At 39.7% G+C, this 26942-nt stretch overlaps 1 protein-coding gene and 1 long non-coding RNA gene across 6 annotated transcripts; one reads left to right on the forward strand and one right to left on the reverse strand.

The window, feature by feature from the left end:
* Positions 1–20712, reverse strand: slc25a18 (solute carrier family 25 member 18). 5 transcript variants are annotated; one of them, XM_017475043.3, is made up of 10 exons: positions 20579–20712; positions 16819–17016; positions 16535–16657; positions 11471–11526; positions 11029–11119; positions 10735–10850; positions 9329–9491; positions 7600–7760; positions 5450–5525; positions 1–5304 (listed from the first exon to the last, which is right to left on the reverse strand). In XM_017475043.3, exons 2-10 carry the CDS (start codon positions 16836–16838, stop codon positions 5163–5165), a joined length of 948 nt encoding a protein of 315 aa, XP_017330532.1. In that variant the 5' UTR covers positions 16839–17016; positions 20579–20712; the 3' UTR covers positions 1–5162. The 5 variants fall into 5 exon arrangements, with proteins under 5 accessions (XP_017330532.1, XP_017330531.1, XP_017330533.1 ...); XM_017475042.3 differs by lacking the exon at positions 20579–20712 and adding an exon at positions 19746–20098; XM_017475044.3 differs by lacking the exons at positions 7600–7760; positions 20579–20712 and adding an exon at positions 19746–20098.
* LOC128633451 (uncharacterized) lies at positions 14395–26942 on the forward strand. The gene is made up of 3 exons (XR_008396834.1): positions 14395–14502; positions 25486–25601; positions 26732–26942. It is a non-coding gene; the product is annotated as an uncharacterized LOC128633451 (long non-coding RNA).

The following is a 26942-nucleotide window of genomic DNA, read 5'->3' on the forward strand; positions in this document are numbered from 1 at the left end:
TTAATCCAATATATTTTATTTCTATATTTGGGAACAATATCAGTATTGGTGTCTGTGTTAAAATCATTTGTTATAATACAATCGTCAACCAAAGAAAAACAACAAAAACAGGCAGTTCTTTTCTTTCATTGTCCATGAACATGAAAACAAATATGAAATACAAATATTTTTTTTATATCACATACAGTATGTACATCAAATGAAATCGTTTCTTATTGAAATGATGGACAAATGATGGCTCTTTCTTGTGGACACAATACTGTCAAAACTGTTTCTGTAGTCCATTCTGAATTATAGTGTACAATCATGCTTTCTTACACGTACAAGTGCCTCATTTATCGATCGTTTAGTAAAGTTGTGTGTAAACTGAAATACAAATTCCTGCCAGATTTACAAACTGGTTCTGGTAATGCTGATTTTCTTAATACACGTGTGCATGCGCAGATAAAACCCAATCAGCTGTAAATTACCAAGAACATCTGGTTTACCTTTCATGAAGGCCAGTAAACTTCATAAAACCCGCACAGGCCTACACATGAGGACTAAACGGAGAACGTGTGGCTTGTAAATGCAGCGTGCGCTCAGTCAGAGCAGCTCATCACATACCACACTAACCCGTCCTCTGTTTAGTGCGCCGTTACTTCTGTTCTAAATGAATTGCTAGACTCGTTCATTTGTTTTGGATTGCTTTCTTTCAAGTCATCAATATGTTTCACGAAATGTTCATTAAATTGGTGTGTAATTGAAATAATGAATCGTTTTAAACATGACCGTGTAATCCGTTTATAAAACCGAGTTTATAAACTCACGTTTATAAAATAGTGAGTGTGCTTTTGTGTAGATTTACGCAAACTCTGCCACGAAACACAAGATACGAATGTTTTTTTTTTAAATAAATAACCGATGAACACGCTTCTTGTGTAAAGGCTCCAGTGAGTGAGTGATTGATTTACGAATAAATTTTTTTCAATCATATCTAAATTGATAAATGAGGCCCGACGTTGTAATTGTGGACACTGTAGAAATACTGTCATCTTCTATATGAAACAACACTGCCTTTTTTGGCAAGTATTAGAGATAAAGTCTGTTCTATACCTGGTGGAAACTACACTTAGGAAAGATAAGTTTTTTTTTTTCTCTCTGTTTGTTCCTTTGAAGGAACCATGAAAGGTTCTATATCAAACCATGCAACAGAAAAACAGCTAGAACCATTAAACATCCAAAGAACCTTTAAGGGAACCTTTCTGAACGACTGAAGAATGAAACATTGCAGGTAAACCTGTCAGAGGAAAGTGTGTACAATTGTGCGATTAGTGTTTTTTCTAATGCGATAATACAATATCGTGATAAACATCGTAAACTGAGAGTATAAGGTAAAATTAAAAGGCATGCAGTGATATGTGTAAAATCAGAATATACAATCACTGTACATGATTTTCATGTAATCAGATCAAACCTGATTTAAATAGAATACAATTAAATTATTGAACAATCATTTTTTTAAAAAAAAACAACTTTATCCTCACTGATTTCAGTCAGACTGTATTGTAAAATCCAGCCACAAGGTGGTGCTTGTTCCCATCTCACTGACTATGTTTACATGGACAGCAGTAATCTAATTATTGACCTTATTCTGAATAAGACAATGTTCTGATAAAGTTGTTTACATGAGTCGCTTTTAGAATATTCCTTTCGTGTACCCGTTTTACATGTTATGAACATAGATCGATTAACAGCACACGTCATTACGTCACCGCACCACACCGTCCGACGTTCCCTCCAGAATTTCACGTATTATCATACAGTTCGTCTTCGTTATGGAACCGTATACAGTTTTGGGTGTTTCATTTTTAATTTACGAAAGCGTTAATTATTTCAAGTGCATATTCAAGTGCAGTTAATTATTTATCATGCTGTATGTGCACATAGACGACTGCTTGAAGCCGTGGGCTGCGTCCTAAACAGTGTACTTGCGTGTATACATGTATTTCACCTATTATATATTGTAGTAGCTAAGTTTGCGGTTTCGGACGCAGCCGTGTTCTCTTGTTTGCCGTCAAACAGTTGAGCACTGTAGTGTGTGATCGTGTCCTGTTGCAAAATGCGGTGAAAACCCCCACACGATGTTAACAGTGTGATTAAGGTGTGTACATGTCTATAATGCACTTCCATAATGCGACTAAAACAGGAGTACTCCACATGTCTTAATTCGACTTGTGTTTACCTCCAGTATGATTTAATCGGATTAAGGTAATAAAAAATCGCTGTTTACATGGCAGTTTCTTAATCAGAGTATCGTCTTGATCAGGTTAATATCGCATTATTGTTGTCCATGTAAACATACTGAGTGTCTCTTTACACCAGAAATCTGGATTTTTTTTAACCGTGATGTTACTTGTGCTCTTTACTCCATTCTGTACATTAATAATACTCAGAGTCTGTATGCTTAAAAGCTCGAGATTCTGGTCATTCTTCATAAAAACCGTTTATAATAAGCCACCTTGTGATGATGTATAGTTTTTGGTGTTATAGTGTGTACAGCTCTACAGATATCTAACATAGATAAATATATTTTAGAAGTTGACTGTGGAGATCATAACAAAAAAAAGAACCAGATCCCTAGTTTTGATTTTGATTTGAACAAATGCAGACATATATAAGATTAGTATAAGCAGAAGATAATGAATCGTATTTGAATATAGTCTTTAATAATCTATCTTTCTCTGATCTTGGGTCACATTTAAGGTGACACGTCATCCTTTCCAGGTGCGTTAAAGATAAAGTTTTATATCTGCCTTAAAGATTATAATAAGTCCAATGATGGTGTTATAATTCTGGAGCATCTTTAGTTCCTTGCTCTGTGCTCCAACATCTGATTTAACTCGGCACGTGTAGAAAGTAGTCGCACTGACCCTGGCAAAGCATCCAGCAGAGTTTAACCCTCATGTTCTGTTCACTGCTTTAGATTTAGTTTTAAATTAAAACCACAGCGTTGCTGAATGATTCTGATTGGCCAGAAGGTGTTGATTCATTTTCTCTAACGACTCGGAAAGTAGTTCCAGCTCCATGGTTTATATTAATGCGCTTGTTCTAATTTAGCATGACTTTAGTAACAACTTGCACAGAAACTTTTCTGTAAGGAGACGTTTATTCGACATCTACGGAAGGAGTCTCCGGTGCCAGAGCTTCGTCCCTGTTTAGTGAGACAGGAAATTCTTTTGCCTTATTAAATTCAGAGGAGAGAAAGAAGAGTGGCTGGTGATAGAACGACTTGTTATATCTGATATAACAGGAAGTAAGTTGTTTCTTAAATGTTCGACAACATGAAATGTAACTATAAACGGATAAAAAGTATGACTGAGTATGACAAGTCATTCTTTAACAAACAGAAATTGTAATCATTGGCACATTGCTGTGGTATAAGAGGAATAAAACACTTCAGGATTGTGCTGTTACAGGAAAATAATCATCTTCATTGTGGTAACAGTAAAACCATCCATCCACCCATCTTCTACCGCTTACTCCTTTTCAGGGTCACGGGGAAACCTGGAGCCTATCCCAGGGAGCATGGGGCACAAGGCGGGGTACACCCTGGACAGGGTGCCAGTCCATTGCAGGGCACAATCACATACACACTCATTCATACACTACAGACACTTTAGACATGCCAATCAGCCTACCATGCATGTCTTTGGACTGGGGGAGGAAACCGGAGTACCCGGAGTAAACCCCCACTGCACGTGGAGAACATGCAAACTCCACACACACAGGGCCCCGGCGGGACTCGAATCCCGGACCCTGGAGGTGTGAGGGGAACATGCTAACCACTAAGGGTGGTAACAGTAATTATGTAATTATATTTTGTGCCAGGCCGGATCACACCACTGCGTTGTTATTTTCCTAGAACAGCATGCTTCCTAGGGAATGTGGGTTGTGTAATATAAAACGTTTTTTTATCTTAAATGATTTTTCAGCTTGTGTAGGGAAATTAAGCTAATGACATACACTGCATTATAATCATTTGTTTTTGTTTTTTTTTAAAAACAATTAAACTGAACAGAACATAAAGGTTAATACGAGACTGCTCGGAGCTTACAGTACGGCACGAATCCACTTATAATAAGATCCGTGTATTTTGTTGTCGTTCGCTGCCACGCCACTTTCATACGTTGCACAGATGCAAAACTCTTTATTCAAATGAATAGAAGGCGACACGTTGAACTTGCATGTAGACATGCACCATTAGGTTTGGACCGAATCTCTGCAAATTGTCACTAAACTGTACTCTATCCTTCAGATCTGTACCTCCGGTCCCAGTCATCGTCTTAAAAGTTACAGGCAGTGATTTTTAGCAGAGGTGAAATAAAGCTAGCGCCAAATAAAATCCAAAGAAAGTCAGGCTTCCTTCAGTGCCAAAATACATGCGCAGGCCCTAAATGCAGGCAAGTAGACACGCCTCTATATGCTCATTGGTTGGATTTTGGTTGTTCTGGGGTGCCAACGACAACGGAAGGTCCTTAAGCTAAGCTAGATCTTTTATTAAAGCTGCCGTAATGCGAGGGGAAAATGTTGCTGATAATTACCATAATTACCAAAATTTAACCATGTAATGCATCTGAGGAACATAGAGGATTAAAGCGCAGATTAACACAGCAGTAGATCTTATACAGTCTATTACACTAAACACTCCTACAAAGCAAAGCACCAAACGCTTTTCTTCAACTTTATCTGTGTAGGTCTCTGATCCACTTGATTCACTGACATGCGATTTATTCATTTATTTATTTATTATTTTAACCTTTGCTAGTGTAATACTAGCACTAATCTAGTGATAGATTTCGTATTACATCCTTTACAAGTAATCAGTCAAAATCAAGTGAATTAGACACCTTCGGATAGACCAGGACCCTGTTTTGCCCCAAAGAACCCTGTTTACCTTCTCGTTTGGACACTTGAGAAACAATTAGTGTGCAATGTCACTGCTTATGATAGCATGAACAGCTCTTTCATTTTTTTCTTCCTTCAACTCCTTTGGTTATATAAGTGGACATCCCTCTCATTCTAACCACTTACTCCTTCCCTAATCCCGGGCCCTCTCTCTCTCCTCTCTCCACGTGTTGAAACAGTACTGTGTGTTTGTCTACTGATATAAAACTTCATTTCTATTCCAGCAGCTTCATCACCTGCTCACCCACACCAAGGAAGTAGATGCCTTGTGCGATCCCGAAAAGCGGGGCGATGACCAGCGCTCGACATGTCGCTCCTTTGAGAAAGGCTGATGGCCCTTCTCGATTCAGAATGCGCCTGTGAATGACAGAAGAAATCAAAAAAACTACTCAGAACCATAGCTTGACAAATGTACAGATCTCATACTCACCATGTAAACATGGGGAATATTCACCATTTTCACCACTTTTATTAACTCTACACTTCAGGCAAGTTATCTTACCGTGTACAGTCGATGATGCCCCGGTATGAATCTTCTCCTTCGCCCTTCTGCAATGTCTGAAGGCGAGTCTTTATGACTGAGGGGAAATAAAATTAAGTGAATTTAGCTTTCACTTAATTATAGCCATTGAAACCACTTATAAATCTGTAAGCTTTCCAGGATCTCACCAACATCACTTTTTTTTTGTCCTCCCTAATTTGATCACCTGCCAGTTCCCTCCAATCAAACGACAGCTACCAAGTGGGGACGCTAACGGCTAAACACGTGTTTCCTTTGAGAGATGTAAAGCCAGCCAATAATGTCTTTTCGAGCTCCTGTTCATGCTGGGTGACAGGGCGGAACTGCACAAAAGTGCTATCTGCCCTCTTCCACATACATGAGCTCATAGATGCCCATGATTGGCTAGTATCACTGCGATTGACAGTGGAGAGAGTGTAGGACCAATTTCACACCCTTGGTTCCTGGTAACACAAGATGCTATTTTTGTCATTTTAACAATATTAAGGGAGAGAAAATAAAAATTCCTGGCATGTTTTTTTGGAGGTGGGAAGTGTCTCAAATCCCCTCCTAGCATGGTGCTTTTCATAGCCCATGCTCTTATTGAGATATACAGCGTGTTCTCAGTTTTATTTCCTGGTCCTGCCTCTGCCCCCTGTTTTGTTATGTGCATGTCACCTGATCGTGTCCAGCAGTTTTGTATAATCATTAGTTATGTGCGTTACTTAGCCTTTTTTCATTCCTGGAATGAGTCTGTCTTTTCTGATTCTTTCACACTTTATGTTTATTATTATAAATTTGACCTTTCTGATGTTGCCTGTGTTAGCATGTTAGCCTCACACTTCTGGGGTTTGGGGGTTCGAATCCTGCCTATGCCCAGTGTGCGCATAGTTCTCCGTGTTTTGATGGTTTCCTCCGGGTTTCCCGGTTTCCTGCCCCAGGCCAAAGACATGCATTGTAGGCTGATTGGCATGTCCAAATTATCTGTAGTGTGTGTGTGTGTGTGTGTGTGCGCGATTGTGCCCTGCGATGGGTTGGCACCACATCCAGGGTGTCCCCTGCCTTGTACCCCTAGTTCCCTGGGATAGACTCTAGGCTCCCCTGTGACCCTGTTTAGGATAAGTGGTATGGAAATGGATGGCTGGATGGATGGATGGATGGATGTTGCCTGCTTGTCCTTTGACCTATGCTACAGGCTGTGATGATGGTTTGTGGAAAGCCCAAAATAACCAAAACATTGAATTTACACAAGTGCATCCTACCCCAGCTACACAGGCTTTACAGGTGGAAACCAGAGAACCCAGAGGAAACCCATAAAGACAGTTGACTATATCTTGCTCTGAAAAAAAAGAATCCAGAAATACGTAGTCCAAAATGCTCCTGTGTCCTTGGTAGCAGAGTATGAGTACTCAGGTATGAATAATCTTGAAACCACCAGGGTAAAGATGGCACAGTGGACGTATAAGGTATAGGTGGTGTCGCAGACGTCTCCTTGTGTTTGGAAACACGACAAGGTAATGGGCTGTTCATTGTTTTCATGAGCTTTTTGAGATCTGTGTGGTCACACTGCTTTATTTTAATAAATATAGCAAGGTTATATTTATAACATCATGCGTCAAAATAAAAACTTCAGTATCTGAAAAACCTGTGAGCTGCATTTCCTAGCACCTTGTATCAGTCCTACAGTTCTGATGATGAGTTCATGAACTGCTGTGTCATTGTAACCTAATCTACTATGGATATCATTAAGAATCCATGTATACAAGACAAATTATAGGTTATTTGAGAAGACACGCTGCTCTGGGGATTGGGCTGTTGAGGTGTTTGAATGCATGCTTTCACAATTAAACATCAAAAAAATCTTTTATCCTTCCACATTTGCCATGACCCAGGCTTTTAGACATGCTCTCACATGTCTGAAAAGGATTACACGCCACTCTCACAATCACTTCCTTTGTATATAATGAAGGCAATAGATATATGCTTATTCCTTTAATGTATTTAAGCACAAAGGGAACATAATCGCTGACAGTCGAAGCAAAACTCTTGTCTTAAACACGGTTTGATCTTTTCTAAAGGTTTGCGAAAGGAAAAGAGAGAGAAAGAGAGAGTGCACACTGCAGTCCTCCACTCTTCTCTTGCCTGAGTCTCACCATCCAGTGGTGTGACCGCCACGGCCGCCACCGAGCCGGCCCCGCATCCCGAAGCGAAGGACTGCAGGAAAGGGGCGCGCTCGTGAGCGAGATCTCCGCTCCGACCCACTGCGTTAAATTTGGCAAACAGGGGGAAATAGATCATCGAGAACGGCACATCCCTGAGTGGAGAAAAGGGAAATCAGAGAAGAGAGGGATCGTTTTTATCAGTCAGGTCAGATTTACGTACAAGGAAGTTTACTTTGTATACAGTGCAACAGTTTGCATCGCCCATGGTTTCTGAATGGAAAGAGAATATTTAAGTTTGCAGAGTTATATACAATTTTTTTGGGATATTTTCTCATGATTTTGACATTATAACACACACAACACAGGCAACACAACACAATTACCATTATAATATCCAAATATTGCAGCTTAAGCAGAAATTTGGTAGACTCAGTCATAATTTATATTACACTGAAGGTAGAAATAGCAGCTAAATGGATTGCAGTTGCATTATAACTGAATGCAGATTTAACCCAATCCACCTACGATTTTATTGTTGCTAATACACCGATTAGCCATAACATCAAAACCACCTGCTTAATATTGTGTAGATCCCCCTTGTACCACCAAAATAGCTCTAACCCATCGCCCCATGGGCTCCACAAGACCTCTGACCTCTGTGCTGTGGTATCTGGCACCAAGACGTTGGCAGGGCACATTATCCTGCTGAAAGAGGTCACTGCCATTAGGGAATACCGTTGCCATGAAGGGGTGCAGTTGGTCTGCAACAATGTTTAGGTAGGTGGTACGTGTCAAAGTAACATCCACATGAATTTGGACCCAAGGTTTCCCAGCAGAACATTGCCCAGAGCATCACACTTCCTCCGCTGGCTTGCATTCTTCCCATAGTGCATCCTGGTGTCATTTCTTCCCCAGGTAAGCGATGCACGCGCACTTGGCTGTCCGCACGATGTAAAAGAAAATGGGATTCATCAGACCTGGCAAACTTCTTCCATTGCTCCATGATCCAGTTGTGATGCTCACGTGTCCATTGTAGACTCTTTCGGCGGTGGACGGGGGGCAGCGTGGGCACTCTGACCGGTCTGCAGCTACACAGCCCCATACACAGCAAGCTGTGAGGCACTATGTGTTCTGACACCTTTCTATCATAGCCAGCATTAACTCTTTCAGCAATTTGTGCTACAGTAGCTCTACTGTGGGATCGGACCAGACGGGCTTGCCTTCGCTCCTCACGTACATCAGTGAGCCTTGAGCGCCCGTGACCCTGTCACCGGTTTAACAGTTGTCCTTCCTTAGATCACTTTTGGTAGGTCCTGCATATTGGGAACACCCCACAATACCTGCTGTTTTGGAGATGTTCTGACCCAGTCATCTAGCCATCACAATTTGGCCCTTTTCAAATTCGCTCAGATTCTTACACTTGCCCATTTTTCCTGCTTCCAACACATCAGCTTCGAGAAGCAACTGTTCCCTTGCTGCCTAATACTGTATATCCCACCCGGGTGCTACTGTACCGAAATAATCAATGTTATTCACTTCACCTGCAACTGTGAAGCTGGGCCAGCGACAAGGAAAGTACAGTTTGGTACTCTTATTTATGCGAGTGTAGCGTTCACCTGTTATTATTCAGTTGTCTGTATTTTGAACCAATTTTCATTAAGATTTTCAAACAATGAAAAGGCATCCATGTGTCTGAGGTGTCAGAGGAAATGTGTCCGACCTGAGCAGAGTGGCCCCTGTGCCCTTGTAGAGGCCCCGGAGGCCCTGCGTCCTCAGCAGCTTCAGTGTTATAGCCGTGGCTGATCGACGCACTGCAGCGTGGTGAGAAGACGCCAGAGACGGCGAGGAGGCGGGATCCGAGGCAGACACGGATCTCTGCGCCGCTGTAGAGACAAACAAAAAGACCGAAAGTATTACCATCAACAACATTGCCTGATGAGGATTTGTGAGTAACATGCAATAATTACTAGAAATGCACCGATATTAAATTTCTCAGCCGATACCGATAACCGATTATTCAGAGTGATATCGGCCGATACCGATAACCGGTAGTTCTGCCTTTTATACCTTCTTTTAAATTAATAATAATTAATTCCTCAATTCTGAAAGAAATTCAAATAAAAACGTTATTCTCTCCATTTCAGCAAGTTGTTTGACAGTAACTGGTCTCATAAACAGAAAACACATTACTCACATTAACATGAACACATGAACTAAATTCTGAAGATTAAAGCAAGATTTCTTAACTTATTGAATGTTATTAATTCATATTATTGACTGAATTCTAAAAAACCTCCTGTTAGTCTCACATTCACTCTCCACAAACAAAAGCATTTCTACTTCATCATTAACATCAAACTGGTAATATATAATATAAACTTTTTTTTATATATTAACATTAACTGGATATGAAATACACTACTCTACAAATATATATTTTTTGTGCAATATATACGTTTTTGTCAACTCATCTTCATTTAAATCTTTCAATGGTGTACTGGAGCTTTAATTCAGCTCAAGCAGCTCAAGGAAATTTAGAGTCGACGCCGAAACTCCCGCTTCACTGCTGCAGCGTCCGGTGTAAAATTTTAGCGGTGCAGATATTACAAACTGCAGTTTTGTCTACATTCCACACAAGAGACATCATCTTTACACACAGCATGAAATCGATGTGCTGTCTTTGGACTGGGGGAGGAAACCGGAGTGCCTGGAGGAAACTCCCACAGCATGGGGAAAACATGCAAACTCCATACACACAGGGCCACGGTGGGGAATCGAACCGCCGACCCTGGAGGTGTGAGGCGAACGTGCTAACCACTAAGCCAGATAAAATATTTATTTTAATATTTAATATTTAAATATTTATGCAAAAGACATACAGTGGGTATAAAAAAAAGGTCTACACACCTTATTAAAATATTAAAATTTTTGTGATTTAAAAATATTAAAAACCAAGAATTTTCTACCTTTAACGTCATACAGCAACAGACAAAATTCAAGTGAAAAAACCTCCAGAAACCTGTTCATCTTAGATAGATATTTTACTGACTGAACTTGCTCTGTACATGTTTTACATGTTACTTTTCTGAGGGTCCATGTAATAATAAACTCAAACCCGTTACTCACCCAACCTGCCAGCGTCCTGCAGCTGTATTTTTAGCATCTCCATCGGAGTTGTGACCACCACCTGACAGGTTCCTGCCCCACAGCCTGCGAGGATCTCGCCCCATAACGGTAACTTCCTTTAAACCACACAAACATGTGACCCGGTCAGCAGATCTCTTAACGATATCAGTATCTGATTGTGTGAGTGTTTGTCTTGAAAATATAAAGCATGTGATTGCTGCTGAAGTCTACTTTTTAGACTGAGATGCTTATGTGCACTCATGTTTTTGGAAGAAGCGTTGAAGGAGGACAGACCCGTCCTTGGAGAGCCGTTGCCTGAAGACGTCGTTGGCTGCAAGTTTAATCGCTTTCTCTGGAGTTACAAGGGTGAGGTTCACTGCAGCACCTAGAAAAGTTGTGTGACGGAGTAAAGAACATGATTCACTATAAAACAGGAAAGTGTACTCAATTTCAATTCTTCAGGACATGCTGTTGTAGGAAAAGAATTCTTTGAGGTGGCAAAAAAGTTTCGTGAAGGTCTGCATCACACCACATCATCACTTATTATTTTCCTAGAACAGCACACCCCAGCCTAGATGTTTTATTCCTTACACAACTCAGAACTCGAACTCTTGTAGTTGTGAGTAGTAGATATTAGTAGTAATGTATTAAGACAGTGGGTTTTAGTGGGTATAAACATGACAACCAAACAAGATGACAACAGACATCACTGGATGAATGGAGAGGGAAAATGTACCTCGATACATCCCAAAGTAGCCTTCTGTCCTAATCGTCTTGGTCAAACAGTCCAACCTTCATGACAAAAAAAAAAAACGTGATTTCAGTCAGTAGAATTAGAAATAATCCTGGAATCTTATGTATGAAAGACAGCTTTAAGCATAAAAATGGAAATATTGTCATATAATTACTACCAGTTTGTTAATGCACAGAACAAAAAGGTGCCAAACTGTACCAATGTTTGCTACTCTCATGTCTTGTGTACCTTTAAATGGTTCCCTCACTCGGGAAAACACATTCTCCGCAGTGATATTAGATAGATTAGCAGGGATAAAATCTAAAATCTATCAAAAGCTCGACTATGAAACTATTAGGGCTGAGCAGTGATTATATCATGAGGTCTTGGTATAATGATGGCAAAATAAGAACGATGCAGGGTGAAAACTATTACACACACACTTAAAGATAGATAATCATTTGCATTCACGAGCAAGTGTTTCCTCAAAATACCAAACAACAGAAATGTTGTAATGCTTTTATTCATTTCTGCCTTCTATCCATCCGTCTGTCCATTTCCCATACCGCTTATCCTACACAGGATTGTGGGGAGCCTAGAGCCTATCTCAAGAGAACTCGGGTCACAGGGCGGGGGACACTCCGGTCAGTCATGTCATCCCATCTCAGGGCACAAACACACACATATTCACACACTATGGACACATTGGAAATACCAATCAGCCTACAATGCATGTCTTTGGAGTGGGGGAGGAAACCAGCGTACCCCGAGGAAACCCCAGAAGCACAGGGAGAGCATACAAACCCTGCGCACACAGGGCGGAGGCAAGATTCAAACCCCTAACCCTGGAGGTACGAGGCAACATGTTTATAGATGTGTGAACAATATCAAAATATCAGAGACGTATCACTGTGTGTAATCACCTGACATGACTGTCACTCATGGGATGCATGAATCTACAGTCTGATCTAGAAAAAAATCAGCCTCAGCCTTGCTTCTCTCTTCTTCATACCACTCTCTGCATTTCTATGGCCGTTGGTGGTGCTATTGTGCTCCGCACACACACACAAAACAAGCTAATACACAGCGATTTGTATACTGGATGCTCCACAAAAATGTGTTCTTATTTAATAAAGAAAGACATATAATAAGGAATAAACATCATGGGTTTTTTTTATTATTATTCCTTACTTAAAGTACCACTCCAGTAAAAACAAGCAATATTAATTTACTATTTATTTTCTGAGAGCATCAACAAGGCTTTTGCAGTGTATCAACCTGTCTACAATAAGCATTTTAATGGCTATAAAACCTGGCTTCTGGTTTTGGAGATGTTCTGACCTGGTTGTCTAGCCATCACAATCTGGCCCTTGTCAAAGTCACTCAGATCTTTATGCTTGCCCATTTTCCCTGCTTCTAACACATCAACTTCGAGAACCGACTGTTCACTTGCTGCTTAATACTGTACATCCCACCCCTTCACAGGTGCCACTGTAAGGAGATAATCAGTGTTATTCACTTCACCTGTCAGTGGTTTTAATGTTATGGCTGATCGGTGTACATACATACAATACACACACACACACGCACTTGTACTCAACTCCACTACCTCTGCAATTTTCTTTATTAAATTGCTGCTAAAACACAGTAAATAAAATATTATATTATTGACCATGTGCATTTTTGCTGCTAATTAGTATGTTATGTTTACTCACTGTCTTGTACTCTGCCTATTGTCATGTTTGGTAATCGCTGCACACTCTGTAGTCCTGTGTATGTCTTTATATTCTTATTTAGTTCTGTGTAATCTCATATATCTCTGTATTGTTTATAGTCCCACCATGGTCCTGGAGGAATGTTGTTTTTCGTTTCACTGTGTACTCTACCAGCTGTATCCGGTTGAAAAGACAATAACTTGAACTTGAAATCTTCAGGACATATAAGGATTACTCGAGACTACTATTCAGGCATAAAACAGATGTCCAACGAATAATCTCTATTTTCTACTCTCTACTTATCCGTTACATGACTACATTTCTCTAAAATACACGTCATAAGGCTGCTTTTTAATCACCGGTCATCATCGGTTTCGTGGAGACGATCTAAATTCTTAACAAAACCAACTTTATCTGATGTGACCCACGAGAATGCGACCTAATCCGCGTCGTGGTAATCTATCTGCTGCTATGTACACTCTGTATTTATTACTACGGTTTGAGTTTTTGACAGCTAGTTGCTCAGCTTTACTGCAGTTATTGACCTTTACATTTCTTAACCCATGAAACTCCCAGCATGTGGCTGGCTGGGGGGCTAGAGTTCACTTTTGTAACTACACAGACTTCCTTGGATATGCTTTGAGATGAATAACTGAATAATAAAGCAAGGAAATGATTAAATAGTACAAATGAAATCCTCTTCAAATGTGAGTAGAGTCTCGCTGTGTCCAGTATTCACCAGTACCACTCCTCTAACCCAGTTTCTAATTAAAGGACCATAAATGGACATATGACTCAGAGCTCCCAGTGAATCACAGCACTGAAAAAACAAATCCCATTCTTTACCACACGATGCTGGAAAAAGTGGCTCACACATGGCAACGAGCCTTTTCCTCTTTTCCTCTCTGCTCACTTAGGTATTCACTAGGATTCTTATGTAAATGACCGAGAACGATGCCAAACCTCTCTGCTACGACTCGGCTCTCTTTTAATGCCACTACACAGCATGCTATCTCGTTGTTGCGTACCAAAAAACTTTCATTTGGTGGCTGTAAATAGTGGAAGCACATGATTTTACGTCTGTCTGAGTCATAACAGAAGCCACATGATGATAATCTCCACCAGAACGGACCTCCGCCCAACTGTCTGGTCGGATATATAAACACGGATTAATGTTTCCCACATGCCTTTTCTGCCCTCTGCTTTTAAAGGGCCAGTTTGTACATTTTAAAGCAGGGAATTGCAAATCAATGTCAAGCACTGTGCTACACAGGCTTTGTTCTGGCTGGGGGTAGAACTAATTTCTGGGCTGTAAAACTGGTAAGCGAAGTTTCTAATGAAGAAATGAATGATAGTTACTAAGTAACTGTAATTAAATTACTTTTCCCCTGAAAAAAAGTCAATTAAGGGATTACTCTTCATTTTCAAGTAATTTAATTACAGTTACTTATGATGTACTTGCATTACATAATGTAAAGACTTTCGGCAATTCTGTATAAAACAATATTGAATTTCAAATCTAAATGTATCATCTAAATATAAAAGGTGTTTTCTAATTGAACTCGGCCCCTATATATTCGTTATCTGTAGGCCAGCGTACTTGTGTGCAAGTTTTTTCATCAGGTTTTTGCTAAATGGAAATATTATTATTTTTGGACACATGTTGATAAGAGCATTACGGTAAAATGTATGTTTGTAAATTGTAAATTTACAATATAAGTTTGTAAAATGTCCTAGGGGGAAAACCACTATCAGCCTCTCTCTGATGTAGTAGCTCTTGTTAAGATTGTTAAGCCAGTTTATATCATTTATTTATAAGATCATTTCTTAATTTGTGCTTAAAATGCACCTATTATGGTTTTTCAGATATTATCTGTATTGTAGTGTGTTATAGATCTCTTTGTAATGTAAAAAGTCTGCAAAGTTTGAAAAATCAAAGTGCACGACAAACAGCGTTATTGACTCCCAAAAGAAGGAATCGATTCTGAACAGCTGAAACGAGTCCTTAGTAATTCCACACTTACTTCCTGTACTAACCTAGGTTTGTAACAAAAAACCCCGCCTCTGGTCTGAGCTGAAACTCGTTATGGTAGTGGGCGTTTCCTTTTTGACACACGCTAACAGCAGTAGACCAATCACAACAGACTGGGACATCTGACCAATCAGGGCAGAGTATGTTCTCTGAAAGGAGGAGTTTAGAACGGATCATTTACCGAGTCGCTTTTGATACTGAGGGAAAAAAGGTAATGCTGCAATTTAAATTATGAGCACGTTAAAGTGTTTTTTGACCTCGGATGCATGTAAATCTATTGTATTAGGCACTAATTCAAAACCATAATAGGTGTGCTTTAATAGGATAAACTATTCTATGTTTGAGCCAAATTTAAAGAATTAAAAGCAGCGTCTCGTTTCTGTTGTCCGTGTGGTCAAAGTTGAAACAGATTTTAAGAAGTAATTAGTAATGAGTAATGCAATAACTTTTCAGACAGAGTAATTAGTCAGTAATTTAAATACAAGGTTGACAATGTAATTGGTAATTAGTAATGAATTGCTTTTTTGAAGTAACTTACCCAACACTAGCTCTTTAGCTTAGCATTGTTCCAGATATTCACAGTTTGACTTCTTTCACAGTGGTACAGGTATTTTACTCTTATTGCGGGGGAAAATGTGTAGTGCTGAGAATGTGTTCGGTAAATTTCTAGAAGATATGATGTTTAGCAGCGAGGATGTGATCCATTAGTTGAGCAGAGACATCAAGACTTTTCTTTCACCTTGAGAGAGTTTTTAGCTAGACACAGAGTGAGAGTGAGGCGAGGATATTTGGTTTTCCTGAGAAGTTCTTTCCATTTGTGAGCAGTCCAGGCGACGTCCTCTGATATGTGAATTTGAATCTGTCTCAAATTTCTCAGAGTTCACATATCAGGGGATGTCACCTGACCTGCACACAAATCTGTGCAAATAAGGAAAGCCAAATTTCCTTGACACGCTCTCTGGAACTTTTTTCAACCATGTAGCGAGTGATGAAATCCAGTGATGAATCACTGGCCCTGTGCTCACTGAGAGTTCGGGAGGGAAGTGACATCTGAAGAAGACACAGAAGATGATGTTGACTCCATCCGAAGTCTCTTTTCTCAACAGCTTCTTTCACCCAAGCTGTAAGATGGCTTGTTTTGCTTAATGTATTTGTGTAAAAGCTGCTCACGACCTCATTTCACTGTTGCGGTATGCGGAATGATAAATCAAGTCGACTTTGACTGGAAGCGAAGCAAATTCATCTAAAGTACAGTTATCCAAGGTCCGAGGAAAGAAGTCTTCAACGGACACGTCATGCTGTAGTGAAACTAATACTCACATCCCACTATAGACGCGAGCACCCTGCTGATTCTGGAGGCGGGTCTTAGCCAGATCAATGGGGAACACGCAGGTCACGCCCACCAGCCCGGCCACGCCCCCATTAATCAGCTTAGCAGGGAGGCTGTGAATGACAGCAAACACAAACACAGGCAAAGAATCAGGATTTACAGCATATCCCAAATTATGCTTCTTTAAGGACTAATTATAAATCAACGCTCTTTGTCTGTTCTGTACAAAACAACAAACTTATTTGTATATTTACAAAAAAGACAAAAGACATACCAAACTTTCTGTTCCGGCATCCTTCCTCTCTGTTCGCCCTCGTCTTCCTCTCACACCCTGAGTCTAAGGTGTGAGAACCAGCCTGAAGTGGCACTAACAGGATCCTCCACAGTCTCACACACTCAAACAAACTTCTTTCACAAATGAGGCCAGTGGTTTAGAAAGTGTGTGTGGAAATCCTCTTCATCTCATCAGTACCTAGGAGAAGAACGACCTCCAAATGAGGATGCAGTGTTTTATGAACTTAACTGACGCTATGATGCGTATTAGATTCCTGGAATGAACACAGATTCAATATAAATCTTACCATACACCAGGGATCGACAAAATTTTCTCCTGAACGATAATGCATCGATAAACAATACTTTTACCTAGACCTAATTGTTTTTATTTTAAATGTCAACAGTATCAAGCTTTTAAAAACATAAAAGTGCCCAAGTATGGTCAATATATCAAATAATATCATTACGCTCCACAATACACAATGTGTAACACAATATTTGAGGTTTACCCAATGAAGTAACACAACTGTAGGGCAAAAATCATGGAAAAAACAACAAACTAAGCTCAAATACATTTTAAATATATTTATTTTTAAAAATAACTGGATAAAAAGGATTTATTTCATGCCCGATAAGCAACAAGTGGTTTTTGTGAACTTGTTTATATTTACATATATACCACAGCGCTGTTAAATTCTCTAATCTGATTGGTCAGAAGGTGTTACGTTTCTATAACAGCAGCTCCGACAGTAGTTCTGGCTGCAAGGCGAACCAAAGGTAAGCGCACGTTTGAATACATTATCGTTTCCATGGTAACAACTAATTCGCATGGACTTGTATGGCAGACTCACTGTGTGATCTAAAGAGATTATAAGAGGCTAAAGAGATTATAAACACGTGCAATTGTTGATATGGGGAAAGTTTCTGCGAGGAGACGTTTATTTAGCATTTATGGACAGAGTCTCCAGTGTCAGCATTATGTAACAGTCTAAGGTAAGGCTGTTGTTAAGCTGTGAAACACGGTACACAGTAAAAAGGATTGTCAGTTTCCGTGGAAACAGCACTTGTTTTCTATCTTATTAAACAGTCGTTCCAGTATTTAGCGATTATGCGATCACAGAAATGAACAAACTCTGCAATGTTCGGAGGAGCTTGCAATTTTTTTAAATTACTGCCAATTTTCTGCAGATTTGGGCAGAGACGCGTCACATGACGTCATCACAACGCGCATTCAGCCAAAGCCCTCTTCGATTCACGTGCGTCGAACATGAGTACAGCTAAAAGGTCTCATTTACCAACAAACATCACTGTGAAAGACCGTGCAGAACAATTTCATATAATTGCAATTCTGTCAATTCAAGTAGTTTTCCATACAAAAAAAAGCACAAAAATAACTCTGAATCGCAAATTTTGAAAAAGCAGCGGTAAAATCACGCATTTTTGGCCGCAACTATCACAAGAACTCCGCAAAACCTTGTACGATCTGATTACAGTCAAGAGAGAAAGTGAAGGAAGGACTATGTAAAAAAAAGTTTCTGCTGTAACCCAAGTGATAACAAGAACTAACCTGTTTCATGGACATGACACAATACTAACCCTTTTATGCATAGTGTCCACACTTATGGACTTGGAATTTAAGGGAAATCTAAGATGTAAATCGTCTCCAAAATACTTGAGAACATAGCTTTATAAAAACATAAATCATTATGCTGATTTCTGTTGCGCTTTAGACTATTTATCGTTATCAATGCAACGTGTATCTGCTATATCTTTACTAACCTTTTCAATACAATTAAAAATCCAGGAATCCGCTTCATTTGAAAAATTTTAATAAATAATAATCATAACTTACCTCCTTTACCTGAGCTTTCAATGTTATTCATGTATTGCTATGTTTTGTTCAAATATACCCATTTTTGTTTACAAAAACATTGGATTTTTTTTTTTTTTTTTACTCCTGGCCTTCTTACACATGGAAAATCTTTACTTTTTAATAAATTAAATATTGACTTTTTATTATGTCAGATTTAGAAAGAGTCAAAATTCATGTCATGCAATTTTTCAGTAATTAAAAAAAAAAAAAACATCTAACGATGCATTAAAGGGTTACATGTAACTAGAAACGGATAAACCATTTGCTATGGTATAAGAAGAATAAAACACTTCAGGATGTGCTGTTATAGAAAAAGTCTTTGGCGCTGATTATTTTCCTATAACAGCACACCCCAAAGCGTTTTATTCCTTACATCAAAATCGTATTAACCGGGGATTCGTGTCTTTCATGATGGATAAAAAGCGACTGTATAATACTTTAACAGCAGTAAAATTACATGAAATCTTGAGGTCCAGAGAGATCTTCACCGACTCGACACACTCGGCTTCTGAAGTGTAACTTTCAAAGACGTAGCTAACAAAAGATCTGTTAAAACCACTTTAATCTTCGAGCTAAAACGTTTACGACCTCCTGAATTAGCAGGAAAAGGCCAGCACACAACTGAGGCGCTTACCAACAATGCCTTCTTCCTGTCAACCAATAGCGGAGGAAGATGATGACTGCCAACAACACAAACTAGTAATACAATCTCTCTGGCCCTCTGAATGCTGATCAGTGATATATAACAAGATAAGACTTGTTTTTTCCCCCTTTTTTCCCCTTTGTATGTTTTTTTTTCTCTTATATTCTTTTCACCTTCTTGGCTTATTTCTTGCTTTTTCAGTTTGCATTCCTACATTACTGGCATTGTTATTTTTTTCCTGTTTGTTTCTCGTCTTTCTCTCATCCTTCTCTGTTAATCTACTGTCACAGATTAATCTCTCTCTTCTAATCCCTTCACCTCTGGTCTAATTTCTCTCTCTGCAAATAACAACACAACACATCCTCCTTTTCACTTTATCCAAAGAATATATACCGATATGTACACTCACCTAGATTGGAATCTCTTTCTTTCTCTCTCTCTCTTTCTTAACATGAACACATCCCCTCTGTGTCTTTCACTCTCTCTTTTCCTCTTTGTGGAGCTCTGGTGGTATTCTGGGCATGCCTTTTTTCTCTCCACTCTCTCTGCGCCAGACTTCTTTCAGACTCATTTACTGCCAAATTTCACAGCGACCTCTCCCTCTCCCTCTCTCTCATGCTCTCTCTCTCACTCTATCTCTACCTCTCTCCCACTCTCCCTCCTTCTCTCACTCCCTCTCCGTCCCTCTCTTTACCGCTCTCTCCTGCTCTTTCTCTCTCTCTCTCTCTACCCCTCTCTTTATCTCTCTCCCTCCCTCTCTTGCTCCCTCTCCCTCCCTCCCTCCCTCTCTCTACTGTGCTCTTTCTCTCTCCCTCTCTCTCTTGTTCCCTCTCTCCCAACTCTCTCCCTCCCTCTCCCTCCCTCTCCCTCCCTCTCTCTACTGCTCTCTCCTGCTCTCTTTCTGTCTCTCTCCCTCTACCACTCTCTCTCGTTCCCTCCCTCCATCTCTCTCCCTCCCTCTAACGCTCTTTCCTGCTCTCTTTCTCTCTCTACTGCTCTCTCAAATTCCCTCCCTCCCTCTCTCTCTCTGCCGCTCTCTCTCACTTTCCCGCCATCCCTCCCTCACTCTCTCTATCCCTCTCTTTCCTGCTCTACCTTTCCCTTTCATACTCTTGCCCTCCCTCTCGCTCTCTCTCTCTCCCTCTCTCTCTCTCTCCCCTGCACACAAACTTTCCTCACCACTCAAACATAGCAGGCTATTTCATCATCACTACATTCTTGTGATGATTGTTGTGTTCATACCTCTGTTGGTGCGTCCAGCCGGACTGGGATTGAGTTGTCCACTTGCCTTTCGTTCACTTTTGAATGTGTTCAGCAACCGTAACTGAGAGAGAGAGGGGGAGAGAGGGGGAGAGAGAGAGAGAGCGAGCGAGCGAGAGCGAGCGAGCGAGCGGAGGGGAGCCGACAGAGTCAGATGCCACACAAGGGCTGTTACACAAACACCAGCATTGTGTCCCTGCACACAAGTCCCTCCCTCTTCTAATGACTCTTTGTGACATTTCTCATGCTGCACAATAACCACAGATTGAGAATAAAGCAGGAATTGAGTAACCTTTGTTACTGCACCTAAGTGCTGTTTTGGAAGATTTGTACTTGACTTTTAAATATTATTGAAATTAAATACTGGCCGGTATAAATGTTACTCCTAACATTTTCATTTTTACCTTCAAAGTATGTTACATGTCTCAAACATCAATGCTAAAGAAGTATACTTACTTTGGTATTACTTATTTTGGAATTTAGCTAGAGTACTTATATTTGCTAGCTTGTTAGGTTTTGTGATTTAGTTTGTTTTGTATTTTAGTTTTTTATAAATTAGCTAGGTAGTTAAGTTTTGTTATTTAGCTTGCTAAATTATGCAAATTCTCTTGTTAAAGTATGCAATTTAGCTTGTAAAGTTAGCTAGCTAATTGCGACTTGTAGTTTTGTTTCTTAAATCAGCTTAGTTATGGTTTAAAAATGTAGCTAGTTAAATTAGCTTGGTTAGGTTTTAGTTAGGTTTTATAATTTAGTGAGCTAAAGCACCTAGCAAGTTATGTAATTTAGCTATTTAAATTAAGATTTATAAATTGGCTTGAAAAATTTGTTAGCTAGTTACGTTTTGTAATTAGTTTATTACATTAGATAGCTAGATAGGTTTTGTATTTTAATTACTTAAATTAGCTATCTAGTTTAGATGTGTAATTATTTTTGTTACATTAATTAGATAGTTAAGTTTTATAATTTAGCTAGTGAAATGACCTATAGCTATAGTTACATTTTGCATTTTTGTATTTTTATTTATTTATTTATTTTGTGCTGGATCACAAATGAGTTCCTCATTTAACATCAGTTAAAAATATTTACTTCATACTTCTTCACTTTTACTCAGTTCAATAGATTTTTGGCTCCCTATATAATACTCAATATACAGTATTATAGTCATACAGTTTCTTTGTACTTTTTCCACTCCTATTTACAGTATCTCACAAAAGTGAGTACACCCCTAACATTTTTGTAAATATTTCATTATATATTTTAATGTGACAACACTGGAGAAATGACACTTTGCTACAATGTAAAGTAGTGAGTGTACAGCTTGTGTAACAGTGTAAATTTGCTGTTCCCTCAAAATAACTCCACACACAGCCATTAATGTCTAAACTGCTGGCAACAAAAGTGAGTTCACCCCTAAGTGAAAATGTCCAAATTGGGCCCAATTAGCCATTTTTGCTCTCCGGTGTCATGTGTCTTGTTAGTGTTACAAGGTCTCAGGTGTAAATGGGGAGCAGGTGTGTTAAATTTGGTGTCATCGCTCTCACACTCCCTCATACTGGTCACTGGAAGTTCAACATAGCACCTCATGGCAAAAAACTCTCTGAGGATCTGAAAAAAAGAACTGTTGCTCTACATAAAGATGGCCTAGGCTATAAGAAGATTGCCAAGACCCTGAGACTGAGCTGCAGCACGGTGGCCAAGACCATACAGCGGTTTAACAGGACAGGTTCCACTCCAAACAGGCCTCGCCATGGTCGACCAAAGAAGTTGAGTGCACATGCTCAGCGTCATATCCAGAGGTTGTCTTTGGGAAATAGACGTATGAGTGCTGCCAGCATTGCTGCAGAGGTTGAAGGGGTGGGGGGTCAGCCTGTCAGTGCTCAGACCATACGCCACACACTGCATCAAATTGGTCTGCATGGCTGGCGTCCCAGAAAGAAGCCTCTTCTGAAGACGATGCACAAGAAAGCCCACAAACAGTTTGAGAAAGACAAGCAGACTAAGGACATGGATTACTGGAACCATGTCCTGTGGTCTGATGAGACCAAGATAAACTTATTTGGTTCAGATGGTGTCAAGCGTGTGTGGCAGCAATGTTGTATATAAAATATACATGAAATAAACATGAGGGAGACCTAGTATGAGTAATATGTAATCTTATTGAGAATTCACTGGGCTGGTGGACTGTATGAACAGATGTTCACCTAAGAGACACACACACACACATACACACACACAAACACACAGAGGCCTGGTGTGTATGCAGAAAACAGAAGTTTATCTGTTTCAGATTCTGTTCATGAAAAACTCTTATAGGGTACTGTACATGCAAGCACTACAAACAAAAAAAGAAATGTAGAACAAACATAAAATTTACTCATAATGTTGAGATGGTGTGTTTGAAAGTGTCCGTTCTCTACGAAAATCCAGTCACAGTGACACGGTCAAGGTCAGGATATTGTTAAAGAGTGAAACAAAACAAAATATATTTTGGAGCCAGGCTGCACCTGCAAGGTAAGGATTAACATACATAATGGTGTTCTGGGACAGCTAACTCAAAACATATTGGTGTCTGGGTCATCCTGACCCTAAGAAAACCGTATAAATAGAAGCTCTGGTTTTTGAGATCGCATTTTGGGACCTCTCAAACTGTGGGGATCTCGTGTGGTGGAACAGAACGAATAAACCTGGACCCTTGCTTCTTCTCACTCACGGCTGGTGTCTTATTTTTCTTGCTCCAATTGAATATGTGAGTATCTGTTTCTATGTTAAGTGTCTTCAGGTAATAGGCAAAATTTGAGCCAGCAGCAACCAGGTGCAGTACACAGACAAGTGTGTCTTGCCTACAGTCAAGCATGGTGGTGGGAGTGTCATGGTCTGGGGCTGCTTGAGTGCTGCCGGCACTGGGGAGCTACAGTTCATTGAGGGAACCATGAATGCCAACATGTACTGTGACATACTGAAGCAGAGCATGATCAGTATGCAGTATTCCAGCATGATAACGACCCCAAACGCACCTCCAAGACGACCACTGCCTTGCTAAAGAAGCTGAGGGTGAAGGTGATGGACTGGACAAGCATGTCTCCAGACCTAAACCCTATTGAGCATCTGTGGGGCATCCTCAAACAGAAGGTGGAGGAGCACAAGATCTCTAACATCCACCAGCTCCGTGATGTCGTCATGGAGGAGTGGAAGAGGACTCCAGTGAACTCCTCACTCCTCACTCACTACTTTACATTGTAGCAAAGTGTAATTTCTTCAGTGTTGTCACATGAAAAGATATCATCAAATATTTACAAAAATGTGAGGGGTGTACCCACTTTTGTGAGATACTGTATGTATGCATGTGTAAGTGTTAACATCTTACAGAAAACTTTACCATATCATTGTTATAACATACTTATCATATATATATAGATATATAAGATCCTTCAAATTTCGAGGTCTACACTGGTGGACTCTCCTCTTCAGTTCACCCCACAGGTTTTCTATGGGTTTCAAGTCAGGGGACTGGGATGGACATGGCAGGACCTTGATTTTGTGGTCAGTAAACCATTTTTGTGTTGATTTTGATGTTTTGGATCATTGTCCTGCTGGAAGATCCAACCACAGCCCATTTTAAGCTTTCTGTCAGAGGCAGTCAGGTTTTTATTTAATATTTGATATTTGATAAAGTCCATGATGTCATGTATCCTAACAAAATGTCCAGGTCCTCTGGCAGAAAAACAGCCCCAAAACACTAAAGAGCCACCACCATATTTAACCGTGGGCATGAGGTACTTTTCCATATGGCTACCTCTCTGTGTGCACCAAAACCACCTCTGGTGTTTATTGCCAAAAAGCTCTATTTAGGTTTCATCTGACCATAGAACCTGATCCCATGGTTCCAGTAGTGTCTGGCAAACTGAAGACGCTTGAGTTTGTTTTTGGATGAGAGTAGAGGCTTATTTCTTGATACCCTTCCAAACAACTTGTGGAGACTTTCTGACAACAAGGTGCAACTAACTTCTGCAGTTCTCCAGCTTTGATCCTTGGAGATTTTTTGGCCACTCGAACCATCCTCTTCACAGTGCGTTGAGACGATATAGACACATGTCGAATTCCAGGTTGATTCATAACATTTCCAGTTGACTGGAACTTCTTAATTATTGCCCTGATGGTGGAAATGGGCATTTTCAATGCTTGTGCTATTTTCTTATAGACACTTCCCATTTTGTGAAGCTCAACAACCTTTTGTTGCACATCACAGCTATATTCCTTGGTCTTACCCATGGTTATGAATGGCTAAGGGAATTTGGTCCATGTGTTACCTCATATTTATAGCGGTGTGAAACAGGAAGTCATGGTTGAACAATTTCCTGTTCCTAGTCACCCAGGTATACTGACAAATTTTAAATATCAATGGGAATATACTTCAAATATATTTATTTTTCTCAAATGAATGAATAGGGCCAATAATTTTGCACACCTATATTTAACAAATATATATATACTTTTGGATAAACCCGTGTTCTGTTTGCAATTGTTTGATATCCATAAGAGCAGAGCATTTTTGTGAATTTCTTTAACAAAAGATCAAAAGGTTAATACAGTTAATACAAATGCAGTATTTATTTATTTATTTATTTATTTATTTATTTATTTATTTTATTGAAGTAAATAAGTTATCCAACACCTATCACTATTTGTGAAAAACTAATTGCCCCCTTAAACTTACAATCTGGTTGTGCCACCTTTAGCAGCAATAACTGTAACTGATAACTGGAGATCAATCTTTCACATACTTCTAGGACTAGGATTTACTCCTATGCTTTGGATCATTGTCTTGCTGCATAATCCATTAGCGCTTGAGTTTTAACTTCGACTCAAGTTTCAACTGAATTCTCCTTTAGGATTTTCTGGTAGAGAGCAGAATTCATGTTTCCCTCAATTACTGCAAGCTGCCCAGGCCCTGAAGCCGCAAATCATCCCCACACCACCACACTTCCACCACCATGCTTGACCGTAGGTATGATGTTCTTTTTGTGAATTCTGTGTTTGATTTATGCTGGATGTAATGGGACCCTTGTCTGGGTTAGCAGTGATTTTCGCCTTGCCAGTCTTCCATGGATGCAATTTTTGCCCAGAGACTTTTATTGGTGTAAGAGAGGCCTATAGTTCCTTTGATGTGGTTCTTGGCTCTTTTGTGATTTCCTGGATGAGTAGTAGCTGTAGTTGCTCCCTTGGAGGAATTTTGGAAGGTCTGCCACCTCTGGGAAGGTTCACTACTTTCCATTTGGAGATAATGGCTCTCACTGTGGTCCTTTGCAATCCCAGGGCCTTTGAAATAGCATTGTAACCCTTCCCAGACTGATATATTTCAATCACCTTCTTCCTGATCATTTCTGGAATTTCTTTCAACTTTGGCATAGTGTGTCACTGGGTAAGACCTTTTAACCAACTTCATGCTTTTGAAAAAGTTCTATTTAAGTGTTGATTTGATTGAACGGGGTTTGCAATAAGCAGGCCTGGTCATGTCTAGTCCAGCTAAACCCCATTATCCAGTCCAGCTAAACCCCATTATGAATGCAGTTTCATAGATTTGTTAGGCCCAGTTGTTATTGGATAATTTTTTTTGCTTCAATAAATAACATTATAGTTTAAAAACTGCATTTTGTGTTTATTCAGGTTGCCTTTGTTTTATCTTAGATCTTCTTTTAATTTCTGAAACAATTTAGTATGAGGTATACACAAACAGAAGAAATCAGAATGGGGCAAAAAAACAACATCTTTTTCACAGCACAAGCACAGTAACAAGTTGTTACTATAGAAACTATAAATGAGATGTGACTGAAATAACATCCACTATGTCGATTATGAGCACTCGGGCAAGGTTAGAACACATGTCAGGAAGTGAAATACTACGAATAAGAGGATCCCAATAGAGTCAAGGGCAGGTCAAGGGCAGTTATTGGAGAATATTGATATGCCTAGTAATATCATAGCATCTAATAACACTTTATATCTTAAACGTTTTAAATTGAGTGAGTAGAAAGATTTAATAGAAGGAAAAACTAAAAAAAGCATCAATATTTTGAGAATAAAACATACTTAAATATGGTAACAATATTCTTATTCTTTGTTACTTCCCTCCTCTAGCTGTATTTAGTGTCAATATCCCTGCATGCTGGTTATCGGATGTTATCAGATGACCCTGAGAACACAGGCAGCTTCAGTGGTGTAGCCAGCAAAAGAGAGCGAAGAACAGCTTTTTCCAGTTTGTAGCTGACTGTTTTCACTTCACAATCAAGCATCGAATTACAATCGCTCTACTCCAATGACTCCACTGTGAGTGCTGCATTGTCTCAAA

This window comes from Ictalurus punctatus, chromosome 8 (assembly GCF_001660625.3).
Source record: "Ictalurus punctatus breed USDA103 chromosome 8, Coco_2.0, whole genome shotgun sequence".
Taxonomy (NCBI): Eukaryota; Metazoa; Chordata; class Actinopteri; order Siluriformes; family Ictaluridae; genus Ictalurus; species Ictalurus punctatus.